General features: G+C 46.1%; 1 protein-coding gene across 3 annotated transcripts in view; it reads right to left on the minus strand.

Annotated features, from left to right (window-relative positions):
• Positions 1 to 5798: 5798 nt before the first annotated feature.
• CAMK1D (calcium/calmodulin dependent protein kinase ID) overlaps positions 5799 to 22104 on the minus strand; it is a 391598-nt gene continuing 375292 nt past the window's right edge. For 2 of the 3 annotated variants that reach the window (XM_059711261.1, XM_059711259.1), the window contains 4 exons: positions 21937 to 22015; positions 15488 to 15575; positions 14277 to 14385; positions 5799 to 11931 (listed from right to left, as the gene is read on the minus strand). In XM_059711261.1, coding sequence (XP_059567244.1) covers positions 11813 to 11931; positions 14277 to 14385; positions 15488 to 15575; positions 21937 to 22015 — 395 coding nt within the window. In that variant the 3' untranslated portion in view covers positions 5799 to 11812. Of the gene's footprint in view, positions 11932 to 12791; positions 12925 to 14276; positions 14386 to 15487; positions 15576 to 21936; positions 22016 to 22104 lie in introns of those variants that run through there. The other variant, XM_059711260.1, reaches the window with a different exon arrangement.

The raw sequence follows: 22104 nt of genomic DNA on the forward strand, positions 1-22104 counted from the left end.
GCTTTTTCTTATCTGTGAAGCTATTTATCTGACCTTCAATTCTGAATGATAGCTTTGCTGGGTAAAGTAATCTTAGTTGTAGGTTCTTGCTATTCATCACTTTGAATATTTCTTGCCACTCCCTTCTGGCCTGCATAGTTTCTGTTGAGAAATCAGCTGACAGTCGTATGGGTACTCCCTTGTAGGTAACTGAGTTTCTTTCTCTTGCTGCTTTTAAGATTCTCTCTTTGTCTTTTGCTCTTGGCATTTTAATTATGATGTGTCTTGGTGTGGTCCTCTTTGGATTCCTTTTGTTAGGGGTTCTCTTCACTTCCTGGACTTGTAAGTCTATTTCTTTCACCAGGTAGGGGAAGTTTTCTGTCATTATTTCTTCAAATAGGTTTTCAATATCTTGCTCTCTTTCTTCTTCTGGCACCCCCATAATTCAGATATTGGTACGCTTGAAGTTGTCCTAGAGGCTCCTTACACTATCTTCATATTTTTTTATTCTTTTTTCTCTTTGTTTTTCTGGTTGGGTGATTTTTGCTTCTTCGTATTTCAAATCGTTGACTTGATTCTTGCGATCCTCTAGTCTGCTGTTGGAACTCTGTATAATATTCTTTATTTCAGTCAGTGTATGCTTAATTTCTAGTCGGTCCTTTTTCATATCCTTGAGGGTCTCACTAGATTTCTTGAGGGTCTCACTAAATTTATCAGCAGTTTCTGGAAAATTCTCGAAAAACCGTATAAGTGTGGTTTTGAACTCTATTTCCAGTAGTTTGCTTTACTCCATTTCTGTCATTTGTGACCTGTTTCTTTGTCTCCGTATTTTTATGCTTCCCTGTGTTGATAGAGTGGCTTTCTGTACTAGGTGTCCTATAGGGCCCAGTGGCTCAGCCTCCCCAATTACCTGAGGTGGACACTCTTGATGCACCCCCTTGTGGGCTTTGTGCACAGTCTTGTTGTAGTTAAGCCTTGCTTGTTGCAGGTATCACTGGGAGGAATTGACCTCCAGGCCAATTGGCTGTGAGAATCAGCTGTGTCTATGGTGGGAGAACTTCTGAGCTGGAGACAACCTTCTGGGTCAAGACTTGCTTCAGTGGGGTTTTGGTGCTCACTGAGTCTGCTCCATGAGTGTGTCCCTTATGGATCTGAGGAGTTGTAACCTGGATGGTCCCACTCTGACCAGCCTTCCTGTGGCACACTGGCTCTTGGATCTCTAAGGAGGTGCTAATTTAGCCTCTGCCTGAGGCTACCCAGCAGGGGTTATGGGGAGATCTGCATATTCCTCATCTTTGTTTGGGGTTTGGAGGTGCCTAGATGAGGCCCAGCTGTGAAGTAATGCAAGCTGCTGTGGGGCCTTGGGCCTTCTTTTGGAAGTTCTGGGTCTCTCTGACCCAGCTGCAGTTTGTTAGGTAATTTTAGATTGCAAAGGGCCAGGCCTTTCATATGCAAAAGCCTCTGCACACAGCTTGGGTGGGGTGGGGTCTCAGGGAATCAACAGGGCAGAGCAAGCAGCTATGGCTGCTCCTCAGTCCTACTCTGAGGCCCTGCATCTCAGTGTCCCAGTAATCACCGCAAGCACCTCTGAGAGAAAGCCGCCCTCGAGTTCCGACCGATGCCAGACAGTCCAGTTTCTCTCTGTATGGGTCTGGGTCCCCAGAGACTCGCCTGGAACTGGAGTTCAGAGCAGTCAGGAGCTTGAGACTCCCTCCCAATTGAAAAAGACAACTGTGTCCTCAGTTTCCAGCACTTTCCACGTGTGCCTCCATACCTCTGCACTTTACTTCCGCACCTCCTCTGAGTCTCAGTGTGCTTTTCTCTTTCCTTCTAGTTGTAGAATTTCCACTCAGCCAGCCTTCCTGTGGTTCTGGATGATGTCCGTTTTGTCTTTTAGTTGTATTTTTGAAGTGGTTGTGTGAGGCAGCAATTTCCGGTGTTTACCTATGCTGCCATCTTGGTTTCTCCGGCATATAATTGTTTATAGTATTTTCTTAAAATCCTTTGTATTTCTGTGGTGTCAGTTGTTACTTCACAGCTTTTGTTTCTGATTTTATTTATTTGGGTCCTCTCTCTTTGTTTCTTGATGAGCCTGGGTAAAGGTCCATCAATCTTGTTTATCTTTTCAAAGAACCAGCTCTTGGTTTCATTGATTTTTTTATTGCTTTTTCAGTCTCTATGTCATTTATTTCTGCTCTAATCTTTTTTATTTACTTCCTTCTACTCACTCTGGAATTTTCTTGTTGTTCTCTTTCTAATATTTTAAGTTTTAGGATTAGCTTATTATTATTATTATTATTATTATTATTATTATTATTATTATTATTTGAGGTAGGCCTGTACTGATATGAATTTACTTCTCAGGACTATGTCCCATAGATTTTGAGCAGTTATTATAGGAAGTTTTTTATTTCTTTCTTGATCTCATGTGTAAACTACTCATTGTTTACTAACAAGCTATTTAGCCTTCATTTGTTTGAATGTTTTTGAGTACTTTTACTGTAATTGATTTCTAATTTCATACCATAGTGGTCTGAGAAGATTCTTGATATGATTTTAATGTTCTTGAACTTCCAGAGATTTTTTGTGTGTCCTAACATGTGGTCTGTCTTTGAGAATGACCCATGTGCACTTGAGAAGAATGTCTATTCTGCAGCTTTGGAGTGAAATGGTCTATAAATGTCGATTAAACCCATTTGATTCAGTGTGTCATTTAGAGTCTCTGTTTCCTTGTTAGTTCTTTGTCTGGAACATCTATCCAATGAAGTCACCGAGGTGTTAAAGTCACCTAATGTGACTGTATGGCTGTTGATCTTCCTTAAAGTATATTTAGATTGCTCCTGTACTGGGTGCATATATGTTTACAGGGTTTTATTCTCTTTTTGGGTTGATCCCTTATACAGTGACCTTTATTGTCTCTTATGATGGCCTTCATTTTGAATTCTATTTTGTCAGATATTAGTATTGCTAACCCAGTTTTTTTTTTTCATTTCCATTTACATGGAAATTTTTTCCACCCCTTCACTCTCATCCTGTGTGAATCTTTTGTTCTGAAGTGCATTTCTTGTAGATAGAATATGATTGGTTCATGTTTTTGTATTTATTCAGCTACCATATGTCTTTTGATTGGAGTATTTAATCCATTTACATTTAAAGTTATGGATAGGTACTTATATATTGCCATTTTAATTATTTATGCCTATCTGTCTCTCTCTCTTTCCATTTCTTCTTCTCATTACAGCAGTCTCTTTAGTATTTCTTGCAGTGCAAGTTTGGTGGTGATAAACTCCTTTAACCTTTTTTTTTTCTCTTGGAAGCTCTTTATTTCATCATCTATTTTCATGATAGCCTTGTTGGATATAGTAATTTTGGTTTCAGATCCTTGCTTTCCATTACCTTGAATACTTCATGCCATTCTCCTCTGTCCTGTAGAGTTTCTGATGAAAAATCAGGTGATAGCCTTATGGGAGTTTCTTTGTAGGTAACACATTGCTTTTCTCTTTCTGCCTTTAAGATTCTCTCTTTGTGTTTAATTTTTGGCATTTTAATTATGATATGTCTGGGTGTCAGCCTATTTGGGTTCTTCTTCTTGCTTGGGACTCTCTGTGCCTCCTGAACTTGTGTGACATTTTCCTTCCCCATGGTTTCTTCAGAAATTCTGTCCCTTGCTCACTTTTTTCTACTACTGGCACACCTATTATGCAGATATTATCACGTTTCATGTTGTCCCACAGTTCCCTTAAGCTGTCCTCCTGTTTTTTGTGTGTGTGTTTTTTAATATATATTTTATTGATTTTTACAGAGAGGAAGGGAGAGGGATAGAGAACTAGAAACATCGATGAGAGAGAAACATCGACCAGCTGCCTCCTGCACACTTCCCACCGGGGATGTGCCCACAACCAAGGCACATGCCCTTGACCAGAATCAAACCTGGGACCTTTCAGTCCGCAGGCTGACGCTCTATCCACTGAGCCAAACTGGTTAGGGCTGTCCTCCTGTTTTTTAATTGTTTCTTTCTTTTTGGTTTTCTGGTTGAGTGATTTTTTTTTCCTACCTTGTCTTCTAATTCACTGATACAGTCCTCGGCTTACCCTTATCTGCTGTGTATTCCTTCCACTGTATTCTTTATTAGTGCCATGTCATTCTTCATAGTTACTATATTATTTTTTCATGCTGTTGAGCACCTTTGCCATCATTATTTTGAACTCTATGTCTGATATATTTCTTATCTCCATTTCATTTAGCTCTTCTTCTGGAGAATTCTGTTGTCCTTTCATTGGGGTTTATTTTTTTATCTCTCCATTTTGTTTGAGTTTGTGTCTGTGTATTGAGTAGATCTGCTAGTGCAGGACAATGTCAGACACTGTTTGTGACTGGCCCTGAGTACTGTTTTTAAGCTATTAGCAATCCATCTCTGCTGGGGCTAGGTGCTTTTGGAAAAGACTGAGATGTGTACCAGGGTCTGCTTTTCCTAGCTCTGATCCCAAAAGTAGATCAGGCAAAGATTCAAAGCCTCTAGAGATCCTCCTCTTCCTGCAGTTTGATTGTTACCAGTCTTGGTTAGCCTCAGGTTATTAACCACAGATTAGAGCAAGAGGTCTTCCAACAGGGTGGATCAACTGCCTTCCTGCCCAGGCAAAAAGCGCCTGGATAGTAAATTCATGAAGGAAAAAGATCTCCTCCAAAGTGTGAGGGAATGACTCAGCACAAGAAACTGGGGTGGCCTCTTCAAGCTCCAACCCCAGAACTCCCAACCTTAGACTCTCCTCACACAGCTCTGCCCTCCCTCTACCAGAGCCCAGGTGAGTGGCTGCACACAAAATTTTATGGGTTGGCCCTTTAAGAGAGTGCCTGTATTTCCAGATGCCTCTCACTGGCAGACTGCTTCTTTTCACAGACAATTGTTATGTGAGCACCTTTCTCAGTTCTGGTGCTCTCTGCTGGGTGGCCTAGCTTAGGGTTTAGTCCCCAGAGTTTTCCGTGGGAACCCCCCACAGCTGAGGTATCTCTCTGGGACTTCAGCTGCGATCTGTGGGAGCCTGGCCAGCCCTTTCTCACCTCTGCACTTTCTACCAATCTCTATGAGGTCCCTGCTTTTTGTTCTTGGTTATCAGGGTTCTCTCCAGCTAGTCCTCAGTTGATTTTTCAGGGTGATTCTTCTGTAGTTAGTTTTATTTCCAGCTTGTTCCTGGGAGTGTGTCAGTGTAGCTTCCACTTACTCCATTGCCATTTTGGAATCCTTTGGTTACTATTTTGATTGAGGGAATTGTCTTGACATCAGGCTCAATCCCCTCAATATATATGATGACCTAGGAACAATCCTCCCCCCCAAGACCCCCACAAAATATACAGCAGCCAGCCTTATACTCAAAAAGGAACCTTTTTCTGGGCACAGAGAACTCCAAGGCTGTGTTGAGAACATGGACGTGTGTGTGCCCTCTCAACGCCACTCACAGAGGGCTTCCTGGAATTAGCCTTGGTTTTTCCTCCAAACAAATGATGACCATCTAGTTAGTGTGATTTGAGTTTCTGGGCTCACTGCAGCCACCTTCTGCAGCAGCAAGGAAAAGGGGGAGCTTTCCTGTCTAGCAAGGTGTTCAACTGGGCACCCTCCACATACCCCAAAGCCAAGATATGCCCAGCCCTCCATGACACTTCCTGCTCACTGGACCAGTGATGTGAAATATTTAGGGGACCTCATTTGTTTCTGGGGTCTCAATTCAAAACTTTCCTTCAAATCCAAATTCAGATAGAAGAGGAAAGGAGAGCTGTTGGGACACCCACCTCCTGCTCCTTATGGAGGAAACAAACCACATACATTTGAAGGTGATTAAACTGTCTTTATTGGAGGAAAACAAGAAGCCATCAGTCTCATTATCATTATGATAGAAATCTTGATATGTGTACATGATTGTCAAGGCAGAATATCATTTGCTACATTGCCCATTCACAATTTTGCAGAGCCGCAAACCTATGAGGTCTAAACTTCTTGCAGAGTTTATTACATGCATGGAATAAATGCACAGTTTCCCTTCTTTTGGACAAGCATGTTTCATGGGAAAATGGAACCAGTTGCAGGCCTGGTAATAACAGACATGGGGACATTCCTTTTGGAAAACATGCTCAGTGCTGAGAGAGCTGCAAGAAGGGCGTGTGTAATGACTAAAGCCAATTGAGAAATTGTCCCAAATTCGATTCTGGACAGAATGTACATGTTATGTTTTCCAACCTGAGCGTGGGACTGAGATAAATGCTCTCTGAAACATGTGGCCCCACCTTTGAAAACTAACCATTTCTGTTGCCATTTGACAGCATTTCACTCCATTCTGAGGCCAAATGCCCTGGGAAGGAGAGTACAAACCTCCCTCTCTGTCTCTGTCTCTCTCTCCCCCATCCTCCATCCCAGCACCCAGTTCCCCAAAGTACAGGCCCACCATGAGGGCCAGGAACCTGTCTGTCCAGGTTAAGGTTTTCCTTTGAGAAGTAATTTATCTGGTGTTTGGGGCTTTTGAGCTCCTGGTGACATCTTATCGCTGTGACTGAAACCTCAAACACTCCTCTTGTTTTCTTTTTTCCTGTCCATAAGAAAATAAAATCACCTCTAACTAAAATAATTCAGTAAATAAGCAGAATACATAATCATCACAGAAGTTCCCTGGAGACCAAAGGGTTAAAAACAGATATAGCAAATGCAGAAGCGGCTTTAGTACAAAGAATGAATGCAACAGTTTGTCCCTTTGGTGTAGAAAGATACAAATAAGCCATTCCACGCTTTGTCCACAAAATCAGACGTGGCAGCCACATGCTGTGGGTTTGGCTGCCAAATGCACAGCCTTTGGGTTAGTAGAAGTGGGGCCCCAGAGCCCCAAGCTGAGCTGCTCCCGCTGCAGGTAGTAGGCCAGGCCTTGGCTGGCATGCAGGGCCATCCTCACAGTGGGGCGAGGCCACTGTGCCCACTCCTGGTGGCAGATCATGAGGCACGGGGGCCACAATGAAGGTTTGGGCCAGAGGGGGGTGTGGGCCACTACCTTCCTCGTTCTCCTCCCTGTCTGCTGTTCACAGTAGCGAACTCATCTACAGCCTAGTTTTCTTGCGTGTTCAGGAAATGTGTCCCTCCTTTTAGGAATCTGTTTGCCCTGTTCACCATTTCTATCTTAACATTTTCAATTCTGAAAGCCAAAGGATTGGAACACATTTTTTGGCAAATGTCAGATGCACTTGAAGCTCCCAAGTAGGATCAGGTGCCCCCAAAAGCATGGTGGGTTCCTACACATTTATTTTGGAGACAAACTAGACAGTGTTTGGTCTGGAATGTGTTGAGGAAAAGGCAAACTGCGAGTGTGAGCAGACAGAACGGGGCGTGGCATTGCTTCGGGGACGTGCAGAGGCTCCGTGCACTGGTTATCAGAGGACCTTGGTTTCGTTTGCCAGAGGTGACTGCGGTCCTGGGAAAGAGTGCATCTCATTTCTCTTCGGGGAAGCGGAGGAGCTGCCCTTTGCGGGCTCTTGCTTCCCTTTCTCATTTCCAAAGGAACCCCGCAGTGCGCTGTGAAGTCCCATAAAGTAGGGTGTTGCTGGCAAGATCGCAAAGGCGTGGCCCAGCGCTCCTGTCTCCAGCCCTGGAGCGATGATGATGGTTCTGTATGGCTTCCCTAGTGTGAAATCGGTAGTGGTCAAGGCTTAGGTGGGTAACAGAGCCATAGTGCAAAGCCTTAACAATACTGAGTTGTCTCCATTGGGACACGGTCTTTCCTTTCTGTTCAAAACTGCTCATGAAATGTCAAACCTCACGAACCCCAGTGGGTTAATCAGATTGAGCTGCTACTCCTGAGAGAGAGGGTCAGCCTCCTTTCAGGAGGGTCCCTTGGGCTCCCTTCCTTTGTCTCTGGTGTCCTTGGCCTTCATTCTAAAGGGGAGTCCCCCTCTCGCTCCCACAATCCATCCAGGACCTGCTGGACACCAAGGTAGAAAGTGAACAGGATGGGATTAGTGCTGGACAGGTAAACTGAGTCTAATCCCTTCCATCAGATGGCTCATGCTTCCTAAGTGCCAGCGCCTGGACTGTTGGGCCGAAGGGGTCTTCTTTTGCTCCAAGCCGGACTGCCTAGGTCCTAGGACACTACGTTAAGAGCTCCTGGAGAGTGGGATCCTGTCCAAGGTCAAGCGTGTGTGTGTGTGTGTGTGTGTGTGTGTGTGTGTGCATGCGTGTGTGTGTGCGTGCGTGTACGTGTGCATGTGTGTGTGCTGCTCCATTCTTGGGGTGAGATTTCAGAAGTGACTGGAACCACTGCCATAGTCAAGAACGCAGAGCCATGCCTGCCCTTAGGGCACGCTGCAGTTTTCTTTAAGGGAACAATCCTTTCTATTCTCCTGCAGAGCCAAGGGCAGCAGGAGGTGGTGAAACTGCCATGAGCAGCCCTGGCACTGCTATTGCTCCATCTGGCATCTTTTCTCAAGAGCGTTTGTGGTTTGTGCGCACTTCATGTGGGCGGGCCCTGCCCCTCTCAGCTCCAGCTGCCTCTACCTCATGCCAACCCGACGCCCCAGCCCTGTGTGCTCGCTGAGGGAGCGCAGTGAGCAGTCCGGACCCCAGAGACCTGGTTAGGAGGGATACACTACAGGTCTGCCTGGGACCTGCGAGTGAGCAGGTGCTCGCTGTTTCAGGCACATGCTAGCTTCTCTATGGTCTCAACAGTGAGATGAAGGCCAGGAAAGCGAGGGAGGCACAGACAGGCAGTTAAGGGAAAAATCACTCAAGGACACTATTTCAAATGTAATGTTCAGGTGAGAAGAAATCCACTTGCTCTAAGAAGGTGAGGAGACCAAATGGAAGGCAGCCTGTGATGGGGCCGGAGGTCCACCTTAGCCTCACCGCACACACACTGGCTCCCGGGCGAGTATCAGCCAGTGCACATATGAAATGCTCAGCTACTCTAGGTGAAATCTGACTCTGCCACCTACTTGGCAGGTCTTAACAAAAGGCACATTCTGGGTTCTCTTCCTGTGCTGTGATGAAGCATAAATAATCCCAAATATGGCGGAAGAACCTCTAGCCTTTGACCACTCAGGCTCTCTCAAAAGACCAATAGTTCTTCCACATGGTAGTTACTTTCTCCTCTTCATAAAACAACAGTAAATTACCTAAGTCTGGTGGCATTGAGACAGTATGGACTTGCCTGATGTCAAGGTCAAGCTTTGGGCTGAAACCAGTCCCCGTCCCCTGCACTGTATTGACTGAGACCTGACTGTTACAGGCCAGCGTGGCCGAGAGCCGACCCGAACCGCAGGACGACAGCTGCAGCAGGGCCCATCTTTCAGCTGCTCCACACTTCTCAGGTAAGACATACTTCCAAGCTAATTGAATACACATGCACCCCTCACATTAGCTCCAGAAAACAATGTAACCACCAATAACGGAATTTGCTTCCTAAGTGCCAGCGCCGGGCCTGTTTAGCCCAAATTATCTTCTTTTGCTCCAAGCCTGACTGCTCAGTTCCTAGGACACTACACTACGAGCTGGCATGGCGTGGAGAGTGCCAGACCTGCGGGGGACAGTGGACACAAGGATTCAAAACTTTAGGCAAATTTTCACTCCCTATGATGCTGATTGTTTTCTTATACTGTAGAAACTTAAATGTTCCATTACGCTTATTAATAAGCAACATCCTACCAAGCCTCCTGGAAAGATGCCTCCAGTTTCCTCAGATTCTCTTTACAAGACTCATGCTATCGCCCTTCTGAAGGTGAGGACTCACAGTGCTAACTGGCAATGACTTGGGCAAATGCATCAACCTGGGTGGCTGCATATCTCACTCAGTTGACACTTATTTCTTAACTGGCTCTGTTGTCATTTTGTTGTTTTCCAGGCTTTTTACAGATTTTGAAGAGTGATAGTCTGATTTTACTCTGGTTGCATGTGTGACAGATGCCAAAGGGGATTCCTGCCCAGGAGCTGAGTGCCTATGAGGTATGTGAAAACAGGGTAGACCAGCTGCCTGTCTTTCCAGCTGCTCTTATGCATACCTGCTCTGCCATCCTAAAGGAGGCAGAATGGAGTTCTAAACCAAATACTGTGTGTGTGTGTGTGTGTGTGTGTGTGTGTGTGTGTGTGTGTGTGTGTGTTGGGGAGGCTATTGCTAAACATTTGGCCTGTACATAGGCAAGGTTGTGGAAGTGATGAAAATGTTTTGACCAACAGGACCTGCCAAGTCTGGCCAAGAGCAGGAGCAGAGCTTGAGGACAGCAGCTAGGAAAGTCACTGGACCATCAGCAGACCTACAGGAACACACGATGAGCTTAAGCTGTCTGTGCAGAATGCAGACTCATGGCGTTGCCTTACCATCGAGGGAGGGCTTTTGCAAAGCTGGCATTTGGAGCCACCTGCTTGCCTCTACAAGACAGCATCCTTGAAGTCTCCTTGAAAAGCAGTTTGCCCTGGATTTCACCCTGTGCGTGCTTTATCTTGCACACCCATCCACCACGTGGGTGAATGACATGGCCCACTTTGCCAGGGTCATTGCCAGTTATAGCTCTGCAAGTCCTACACCCTGGGAAATCCTTCAGTCCCCCGCCCCCATCACAGGTCTTTGGTTTTCAGACAGCCCTGATCAGAGGGACAGCTTCAGTGCCAGCTGGGCCTGGCTGGACCATCTCTGGCCATCACTGCAGCTGTGTCCTGCTTGCTTGGCAGTTCACCTCTCTTTATCACCCCAGATCAATTCTTTTCCAAAGCCACTGCCCTCCCCTCCTCCAGGTAATATTCATAAAGAACAGGGTAAAAATGTGCTAAACAACTTATGTGAGTTGGAGGTCATTGTAAGATTAGAAATGCATTTTTTTAAAAAAGAGAGAAAGAGCGATTAGTTTGAAAACTGCATAGCTGAGAGCAGAGCTTCCAGGCATTACCCCCATGAGAAATGAGAGCAGCGTGGAAAGTTCACTTTAAACAAAATGGCATCTTGTTCCTTTTGTGAGAAAGGTCCTTAACCATCTGCTGGGTGGGCATCTCCTTCACAGCAAGTCTCGCCTCTAAAGTTTCAGTCTCAGGGGAGCAGCCTTCTTACTGTCTGAGCGCTGGGGGCACGAGGCCGCTAGTGTCTCTGGTTGGCGGGGGTTTGCTGGAGGAGCCGCCAGGAAAGGGCTCTGCAGGGCCTGCCCCAAGTGGCCGGAGAAGCCAGCCCCGTGGCACTGCTCAGCTGTCCAGGGAAGGACAGAGAGAAGGAGGAGAAGTAAAGTGCACTCTTCACTTTGGAGACAGATTCTTGATCCTCTTCTTATAAATTTTAAAAATCCCTTGAAATTCGCCTTGGAGGGGAAAAAATCTCCTAACGGTTAACATAAAACTTCACTACCAACAAGCAAACGATATAAGTCATGTAACTAAGTATAGATTGCAAGGACATATCTCTTAAAAGGAAAAAAACCCCTAATGCACAATATTTACCAATACTTAAATAATCCAGTTGAAACCTTTTATGTCATTAATGAAAAATACAACATAGATGGTTACCTATAGTGAGAAGAGCAGAAATGATGAAAGTTGGGGAGAGGACAAAGAGAGTCCATCCATTAGAGCTTTGCAAGATTCATATATACAGCACCAGGTCCTGTTAAATCAGCTCCCTTGAGTCAGTACAGTTTGTGAGAAATGAACACTTCAGAATTGCAGTATAAAATATGGCCATAAAAAACTTCTGTCTTCCAGTCCTGTGCAGGTAGGCGCACCATGCAAGGTGGGGTCACTCTGGGGTGGCTGGTGGCACTGATGGCCCTGGGGACCCCCTTCCCTGGCTCTGCCCGAGGCCTCGCCCCTGGGCCCCACATCCAGAGCCAGTCACTTGCTTCCAGAGTGCACAGTCGTCACAGTGGTGGGCCTCGGTCTCCGCTCGGCTCCCACTCCGGGGACCCCTGATGAAGAGGAAATGAAACTACAGAGCGTGGAGGGTGCCAGACCTGCAGGGGACAGTGGACACAAGGATTCAAATTTCAGAAGGAAATACTCCCCCTTCTTATGGCAAGGGTTTGTGCAGGGGCCAAACTTCTCCACATTGGACCCTAAACGTTTACCTGTCCATAGGAAAGCAATTGCAATGTGTTCAGAACGCTTTCTTTCTAGACCCAACTCTTCCCTCCTTTTTTCATTATACTTATAACTGCTTTGTATTTGAATACCACATGGGGTAGCCACCACAATCCGATAGGTTCCATAATGAGCACTTACTATGTACTAGGTATCAAACTGGGTGCTGAATAAACACTGTCATTATGAGAACAACACTTCATGAAGTTGTTATTTTAAGAACGAAGAGAGAATGTGATGCCCCTACGACCCCTGCTTGTGTGTGGACTGCACTCCTGGCTAAGAAGCACCCGGACAGAGCGCACACCGAGGGGCTGTTGCCTATCCAGTGTGAGCTCAGCAGCCTGGCCCGAACTCGGCCTTCACAGACCACAGTCAAATGCGTCCCAAGCAGAAGTGCTGCACCGGGAGGCTGGATGTGGATGAACCCACTGAGCTAAGCTCCAGCAGTCCCCCCGCACCCCCACCCATGGACTTGGCAGGCTTGGAAGATCCATAAAATAAATGATTCTGATGGCTTCACTGTCAGAGCCATTGCCTAAATATTCAAAGAAATGGCCGATTATGGGTTTCCTTTGACCAGAGAGTGGAGAGGCACTATGCTGACTTGGAAACGTGGGTCTATGGGAGTGTGCAATTGGGTTGGGGGACTCATGGAGATTTTTCATTTTTAAATATATTTTTTATTGTTGATAGTATTACAGATTTGTCCCATCCCTCCTTCCCCCCTCTTCCCAGCTCCTACCACCCCCCCGCCAGGTCTTCACTACCCTATTGCCCGTGTCCATGGGCTATGCACATAAGTATATAAATTCTTTGGTTTATCTTCATGGAGATTTCTTGGAAAAACTGAAGGGCTGGAATTCCTGAATGAGATGGAAGGATCATTTAGTGATGAAGCAAATCTTTTTCGAAGGGAAATGAGAAGAGCTGTGATGCCCAGAATGAAACCAAGCTGACTGAAGGGTGCTCCATAGCTAGGAAGCGAGGGTGGATGGGGAAGATCAAGGCAACTGCTCAAGTAGAGAGGAGCCACTGGAATGGCCAGATGTGAGATTAAGATAAATATATGGGGGGGGGGATGGGAGAGAGAAATAGGGGAGTGTAAGTGCATCCTCAGTGACATAACATCCCATGCCAAGATGAAGGACAAGGAAATATGATTACTATTACTTTGATTGTAAGGCCAATGCATTTTATATAAATCAGCTCCAATTATCATCATCCTCATCAAAAAATAGATGAAAAGTCAGTGAGAGCAGGCTTCCAAGAGTCTCTGCCATCCCTTCCTCAACCCTTAACAGTGACTCAAAGACAGCAAATCAGAGGGCAAGGAGATAGAGCAGAAAGTGTCTGGGCTTTTGAAACAGATTCATCATCTATAAATAAAAATATCAGTGTCTAGGGTTGTGTGTATATTAAATAGTGCATTTTCATAATGTAAATTGGTACAGCCACTATAAAAACAGTACAGAAGTTCCTCAAATAAATAAAAATAGAGTACTACATGACCCAGCAATCCCTCTTCTGGGTATCTACATGAAAAAATTGAAAACACTTATTTGTAAGGACATATGTATCCCTATGTTCGCTGCAGCATTATACACAGTGGCCAAAGCATAGAAACAACCTAAGTGTCCTTCAATAGATGATTATATAAAGAAAATGTGGTACATATACACAACGGAATACTGCTAGGCCACAAAAATATGAATTACTGCCATATGACATACTGCTAAATAAAGTAAGTTGGGCAGAAAAGGACAAGAACCTTGTGATTTCACTCATGTGTGGGATATAAAACAAAGCAACAAACAAACACCCCCTACCCCCCTACACAAACTCATAGACACAGATACAGCCTGATGGCTGCCAGAAGGAAAGGGAGATGAGGATGAGGAGGAAAGAGGAGGTCAAATACAAGGTGACAGAAAGAGACTAGGCTGCGGGTGGTGGGCACACAATAGCAAATGCAGATGTCATAACATAAAGATGTTCACTTGAAACTTGTATAATGCTATTAACCAATGTCACCCCAATAAGTGTGATAAAAGAGGAAATACTTTAAAATATTAAATCATGTCCTAGGATTGTTGGGAGTATTAACTGGGGAAAATTATTGAAAGTGCCTAACATACAGGAGGTACTCAGCAAATGACAGCGCCCTCCTCTCTATCCCAGATCTCCAGTTGAAAAGCTGTTTTTGCTCCATACTCACAATCATTTTGGCCGGCCAAACTGAGGCTGCCTGCATTTGAACTGTCCAGGCTGCTGCCAAGATGGAGTCTTCTCATATGCCTCACAACGGCGGTGGCATTAAACGCTTGCTGAAATTCAAGAAAGGACAAAAGCAGGCAAAGTAATTCCAGTTAATGAAAAAGATGCAGACTGCCTCCTATTATTTTTCCTGTCACTCGAAGCATTTCAAACTTCTAAAAATGTTCTCATGATACTCTAGAAAGAAAATTTACATTGTCCCTTCTTCCAAAAGTATACTAATGGATTTGACCCCTCCCCCAATCAAAATATATTTTGGAGAAAAGAACATATTTCTTCTCACATAATAGACATACAGAATAAACATAAACTAGTTCTCTCTATAATCTAAGACAGTGATGGCGAACCTTTTGAGCTCGGCGTGTCAGCATTTTGAAAAACCCTAACTTAACTCTGGTGCCGTGTCACATATAGAAATTTTTTGATATTTGCAACCATAGTAAAACAAAGACTTATATTTTTGATGTTTATTTTCTATATTTAAATGTCATTTAACAACGAAAAGTCAACCAAAAAAATGAGTTCGCGTGTCACCTCTGACAGGTTCGCCATCACTGATCTAAGAGAAGTGACTTTTAGAAAACATGACATTTTAAAATAATTTTAATTTTCCTATTACTGGTGATTCTTTACTAAAGAATAGTAGCCTCAGAATAAAGGAGGTCGGTGGAACTGATTTTGTTTCTGTATGGCCCCTCACTGCTGGCACTTAAGGACCCGAGTTGATTAGAACACCGGTTTACTGAGGTAACCGGTTGATGGTCACAAAGCCCTAATAATTTACATTCATCACATTTTTATCAGAAAGGATGGATGGGTTCAACTCAGATTTCCTGTTCGTCTCCCCGTAATGTCACTTTAAGTTCCAGCAGGTGAAGAAAGCAAAAACCACATTAAGGCACAGCACGTGAGTCGGAGCTGGCGCTACTGCCATTTTTGACTCACAGAGGGGAAATGTTAAATCTCAGACTTCACTCCTCTCACACCATGAAGTCACTTCAAGTCTTCATCATTATTGGTTAAAATTAGCAAAATTATTTGGGTGAGGTTCCTCAAACGCAGTGACAGTGACCCTTAGAAAGAAAAACTGCTCAAACTGCAAGGCAAGTGCGTGGTTAGACTCACTGGGAGTCGGATCAACACAGGACTTACTCTCCATTTGCTCTTGGCGAAGTTCTTCCGGATCTGGGCACTGACGGACTCGTGGATGTTCTTGTTGAGGGCCGTGTCACCTGCGATCCTGAAACACAGGCAAAGATGCTTCTTCTGAAGAGGCTTTTGGGGGGCTCTGGCACGGACGGACCCTGCTTTCCTGGAAGCCTCATCCTGACCTTTTCCCGAGGGTGCTGGCTTGGCTGCGCCTCCCAGGCTGCTCTTGTCTGTGCACAGGTCACAGGCACTCCAACGTCTGTCGATTTCTACTCCAAGTCCTGTCGATTTCCACACACTGCAACCTCTCCAGGCGGGTCAGCACCTTCATGGTTGACCTCTGCCTGACTCTCACTTTTTCCTTTTTTGAACCCCATTCCTGTGGCATCCACTATGACAACACTCCCTGACCTCAGTTTCCATCCTTCTCCCCTTCCTTCTCCCCCTCCCAACCTCGATGCCAGTTTTCTACCTGCAGCTTTGCCTCCACCATCTCAAATGTGTTCCCTGCCTGGTCTGACCACCAGAACCCTCCCAGGGCCTTCTTCCCAGCCTCCTCCTGCCAGAGGCCCCTCTCTGCCTGCTCTGGGCCCTCCTTCCCGTGGACCAGCTCACACCTGCGGCCAACAGCTCCCTTCTGGTTCCATCCTCACTGACCTGAGCTCCACAGCATCTGCTCACCAACAACCACCCTGGGCACCCAGCCCCCTCTCTGTGCTCAGGGTGAGGGCCTAACCCTAGCTCAGCTCTACTTGGCACCCCTACTCCTGAATTTCCCAGATAAGCCCTCATAAATGCCAGGACACATCCACTTTACAGTCAGCTGGGCCCTTGGTGTTACTGGGCACTAGTTCTTGCTTGTCCCTTAGTCTTCTATTAGCAAAGAAGAAGGTAGGTTTGCTCTTTACCTCCTGTCCTTAGAGTTCCCCTCAGCCTATGACTTCCTCCCTCTGTCCCCACCCCATCTTACACCTCCCTCTCTCCTCTTCTCTCTTCCCTGACAGCCTCTCTGGTCTTAGTCATCACCCGCAGGTCACTCCTAGCCCATTCCTCTCCCACACATCCCTTCGCTCCCTCACACCACCCTCCCTCCACATTCACTGCTGGCCTCCCCTAGGGTCAGAGGAAGCTGTATTTTGCGCTTAGTCCTGTGGGCTTGGAACCTTCCACCTTTCCTTATCAGCAAACCAAGACATTCTAGGTTCATCTTTGATGCCTAAAAAATAATGTCTTGCATCTTGGAGAACTTAAAGGGCACACAGGTGATGGGGACGCTGAGCATCCCTTCTGGCTGGAAGGTATGTGAGGAAACCTGTCGCTCCCAGACCCAAAGGATCCTGGACACTAAACAGCCCGGATGCCAGACTATTAAGTCCACATGTTTTGGGAAATGAAAGGAAGATGCTCAGGGCTTATTCAGACAATAAATAATTCCCAGATACAAAATGTGTTCCTACCCAGCCTTTCACTTTAGAACTGAAAACATGGCTGAGGGACTGAACATGAAGTCTGTGCCAGGCTGGGCCTACGTCTTGAATCCAGTCTGATGTTCCTGCTCAAAGCAGCTCCCCATACAGACCCTGCTCCCAGCAGGGCTGAAGGCACTTAGCCCAGAGGACACTCAGACCTAACCTCATGGCCAGATTTCCACTTCCAACAACTGCCAATCACCCTCCCAGAGACACATTGTGAATAGAGATAGGATGTCTGAGTGGGCAAGCATCCCAAACCCGACAGCCAGGGGCTGGGGCTGGGGACATGGTTAGCAGGCGTTTTCTCCTGGAGAGCTCGTGAGTAATTCCTCCTGTTCTGTTTATAAAGTTACATCCTCAGGAAAGGAGGCCACTCCAACCCGGTGGCCAGCTCTTTCTTGGAAACAGCCGCACAGAGTGGTAGGAAGTATGGAACTCACGGGGCTGAGCATGGCCACAGTGCAGAGCCGCCCTCCAAACCAAACAGGCCAGCGAGCAGCAGACACTCCCTTCTCTGTGGGTGAGCGTGGGCCCAGATGGAAGGAAAATGCACACTTCCAATTATCTCAGGAATGTTCCATGCTCCCTTCCCACAGCCCTAGGGGAAGCCGCACTGGGGAAGAACCAAGCAGGACAGATGCAGAGTCCTCAGGCTCCTGCTGCTGCTCACAGGAGCAGGCTGGTCACAGCGACAAGGTGTGGGCTCCCGATGCTCAGTGCTGCTAGGTCAGCCTTAGCCATCAACAAAAAGAGGCCGGGAATTGGAGAACTGGAAGGAGCCTTAGTTGTCATCTCCTTGTCCTAGGAATACGTGATACGTGATGCCTCCACTACAGGAAATTTCCTTATAAACACACACACACACACACACACACACACACACACACACACACATCTCCTATTATCCCTTGCTTTTCAGTTTTTTCCTCTATTCCAACACTGCAGGTGGCATTTCTATAAATCACTCTGTCCTCCGCCACACAGAGCACCAACTCATCTCTCCTGGCCTTGGAGTTCTTGTGTTTCCTACACAGGCTGCTCTGCCTCCACAGTCCCGACTTTGCATTTTTCTAGTCACTTGCTCAAGACCGGCGTGGGGATGGCTCTGTGTCTCAGTCGGGGTCTCCCAGACTCCCGGGCTGTGTCCTAATTCCAGCATGACTGGATGGAGACAGAAGACGGGAGGGGTCTCCATGAATACCGAGGGCTGCAGGTGCCACCCTGGCCTGGCTGACATGGCAGGTCAGAAGGTGGGCACACTGCCATTGTCATGGGCACCGGTCACTGGGGCCCAGGATCATCACTCTGGTTTGCTTGTCACTCACTGAGACTGGAGACTGAGGTTCAGAACAATCTGAACCCCGTCAAGCTGCTTCCCTGTAACCAGGAGTGGGGTCCCACATGCCGCTTGCCATTCTCTATTCTTCGGCCGCCAGCCAGCAGCCTGCAGGCCCCTGTCCATGCACCACCAGGAGAAAGGCAACACCTGTGCGGTGGGCAGCTGCCCTCTACAAGGAGCCCCTCCTGGCTGGAGTGTCTGCTTTGAGGCCAAGGGAAGGCGTCTGTGGCTTCAGAGGCCTCTCCTGGCCCTCGGTGGCCTTGACTGCGCTGGAAGAGCAAGTGCAGAATAAGAGGAGCTGCCCTCTGGAGAGAGTTGATGTGTGGAGATGGCAGATTCCAGAATGGTGATGCCCACAGAGCCAGGCATCACTAGGACAGCCACTCCACGCCTCGCTGGTGCTCAGCTGAATCCATGTTGTTCTTCACCCGGGAATTTCACATAAAAGAAACAGGCCTAGCATACAGGCAAGCAAGTGGGCTTTTAATGATGCTTGAGTCAAATGCATTTCTCCTCCTTCCCCTTCCCCTTCCCCTTCCCCTTCCCCTTCCCCTTCCCCTTCCCCTTCCCCTTCCCCTTCCCCTTCCCCTTCCCCTTCCCCTTCCCCTTCCCCTTCCCCTTCCCCTTCCCCTTCTCCTCCTCCTCCTCCTCCTCCTCCTCCTCCTCCTCCTCCTCCTCCTCCTCCTCCTCCTCCTCCTCCTCCTCCTCCTTCTTCTTCTTCTTCTTCTTCTTCTTCTTCTTCTTCTTCTTCTTCTTCTTCTTCTTCTTTTAAAAACCACTTTCCAATGTTTGACTTCTTGGGAATTTTGAAATGAATAGTAAAAATTATAAAAAACTGGAGGGAAAAATACTCCTGAGGAAGGTATTTATGTGTTCAGTTTGCAATTAACATGTCCTAATGTGACCCAGGCTGATGACTCATTTCTTCACCTCTTGCACTTTTCCCCAGCCCCACACTCATTCAGCACAGCACACACCACAGTCACCCTCTCCTGGGCCGCCAGGTTGAGTTTTCTGAAATGTAAATCTGATCACCCTGCTTAAAACCTGCCAGGGCCCCCACTGCCCAAAAGGAAAAGTACACATTCCTTAGCACAATCCTAAAATAATGGCAATTCTTATAGATTGGAAACTTATTAGGTCCTAGGTAATCTTCTTCTCTTTTGTATGTATTATCTCATTTAACCCCTGGAAAAGCCCTGTGGGGTATATACTACTGTTATTTATGATCTCTATTCTACAGGGGAGGCCCAAAGGGTCAAAGAGCTTGCCCACCACTCAGTTATAGTGGTGAAACCAGGACAAGCAGGGCTCATGCCAGAACCCTAGTTCTGCCTTCCTTTCTAGTCACATCTCCCACCTCACTCCTCTGTCCCTCTTGCTCCAGAAATACCTGGTGCTGTGGCAAGAGGGATGGGTGTGTAGCATATGCCGCCAGCAGGACCCAGGCGGCTCTCAGGCCTGCAGCCCCTCCCTGTCTGGATGACTCAGTGAAAGGGTTCTCTTAGTGTGCGGCTCGCATCTCTGTGAAGTCCTTGATCCTGCGGAGGCCACCCTGTCCCTCTGCCAGGCCCTTCAATGACCTCTCCTTCTTACACTTGAGTAAAAATGACCTCTCCTTTGGTTTTTCAAAAATGGCTGGTGAGGGAGAAACTGGGCTTTAACTAGCCTCCTTCTGCCTTCCACGAAGTGAGGCTGTATTAGTGAACAAGTACTTGGAAGCAAATCACTTCCCTTCTTCTTTTTTAAAATCCTCACTGGAGGATATATTTACCATTGATTTTAGAGAGTGGAAAGAAGGGGGTGGGGGAGAGGAGAGAGAGAGAAACATCGATGTGAGAGAGCCACATCAATTGCCTCCCACACTAGCCTCAACCAGCATGGGGAACCTGCAACCTAAGTACGTGCCCTTGACTGGAATTGAACCCACGACTCCTTGGTTCGAGTGCCAAGATACTAACCACTGAGCCATGCCCTTCCCTTCTTTTGAGGTCATTTCCATCCTTTATAACATAATCCCAAAAGTCTCATACATATAAGAAAAATGAGTCCTGGGGATGTAATGTACGTGATAAGTATGGTTACACTACTGTATGGTATATCCTAGAGCTTCTCATTACAAGGAAAAAACAATTTTGAAGGTGATGGATGTTAACTCAACTTAGTGTGGTAATCATTTCACAGTAAATATGAATGTCAAGTCATTCTACTGTACACCTTAACCTTACACAGTGTTGTATGTCAATTATATCTCAATAAGACTGGGGAAAAAAGGTCTTACAGATTTAAAGGCTCATTGTTTAAAAGGTAAAAAAACTTGATTATCTTTATGGCCATATACTTTGACCTATAGTACAGAATGACTTACTAAAACAAATAATCAAGATGATATATAATAAAAACTGCCTCCTTACCCAGAAAATTATTTATTTACCCCTCTAGCCCTTTCCTTCTTTCCCCTTTGCATCTCTTATCTGCAGGTGGGGAAGAGCACTCATTTTGGAGTCCCCCAGTTCTGGCTGGAAACAGTTCTGGCTTTGCCATTACGTAGTTGTATTGTCTTGGCTAAGTTACTTCACCTTTCTAAATCCATTTCCTTACCTCTGACATGGAGATAAAGCCTACCTTACAAGGTTATTGTAAAGAAGCAAAATGAGATACTATTAATGCAGTTAGTACAGTACCTGGAACATAATAGATGCTCAATAAATGATGGCTGTTATTATAAATTAAAATACTGTGAAACTGGTTCATGGCACTGCCCTAAGCAGCTCCTCTCTGGGGGTTAACCAGCATATGAGACCTGGAGGAAATGCCACAAGGGATGACAGAATAAACCCGGGGACAGTCTTCTAGAGTGTCTCCTAGAGGGAATTTCTCCCAAAATCAAAGTTCCATTCATTTGTTTTCATTATATTGCGTATTTTAATACTCCTGGCCTTTGTTTCAAGTGGATGCTCCTGTTTCTTTAGCAATAACAGCTAAAGAAGCATTTACTCTATACCAGACATCGCGACAAACCCTTGACATGCATTATCTCAGTTATTTCTTATGCCAACACTGTCAACTAGGTATCGGTACCCTCATTTTAAAGATGAGAAAACTGGGGCAAGAGAAGTTAAGTATAAACCCAAAATCACAGCTAGTTGATAGTGAAGGTGGTTCAAATCTACTAAGTTTTATAACCAACATGGCCTCAAGGGCACTGCTGAAATGTACACAGAATGCATCAACCATCAGCTGATCCCTCTGGAAGTGAAGAAAGACTAACTTGAAAAGCATCTTAGAAGGGAAAAAGATATAACTCAATTCATTTAACTACTGAGCAATAAACCCAAGGAATAAAACTCCCATCTTAATGCCTCGTTGGGCAATTACCTTCACTAAAAATGGTCCTAAAATATTCATGTAAAGTGAAAAAGCTACAGCTATCTTTCCCACACTTAACCTGTCATTAGTGCACTTGGGAGGCTGAGCCTGAGAGAACAAAAGGTCCCGCGTGCTGGCATGGGACAGTATCGAGGCCCCTGGCAGAGTGACATGCAAGCATTGCTGGGCTTTCCCAGTTCCTGACAGCCAACAGGACGTCACCCTGGGAAGGCGGTAGACACACGGTCTCTCTAGTGGGTGGTTATTCTTACCATGGGTGCCGAGCTGCCTGCTCACATGTGTATCTTTTGTTTGGATCTTTCTCCATCAGATTCCGAATGAAGTCTTTTGCTGTTCAGAAAGGAAGCACAAGGGAAGGAATCAGTCTGTGGCTTGAGCTATGATACCAGCAGTCTCTGAGAGTGTCGTGTGTAGCATGG

This window comes from Myotis daubentonii, chromosome 1 (assembly GCF_963259705.1).
Source record: "Myotis daubentonii chromosome 1, mMyoDau2.1, whole genome shotgun sequence".
Taxonomy (NCBI): domain Eukaryota; kingdom Metazoa; phylum Chordata; class Mammalia; order Chiroptera; family Vespertilionidae; genus Myotis; species Myotis daubentonii.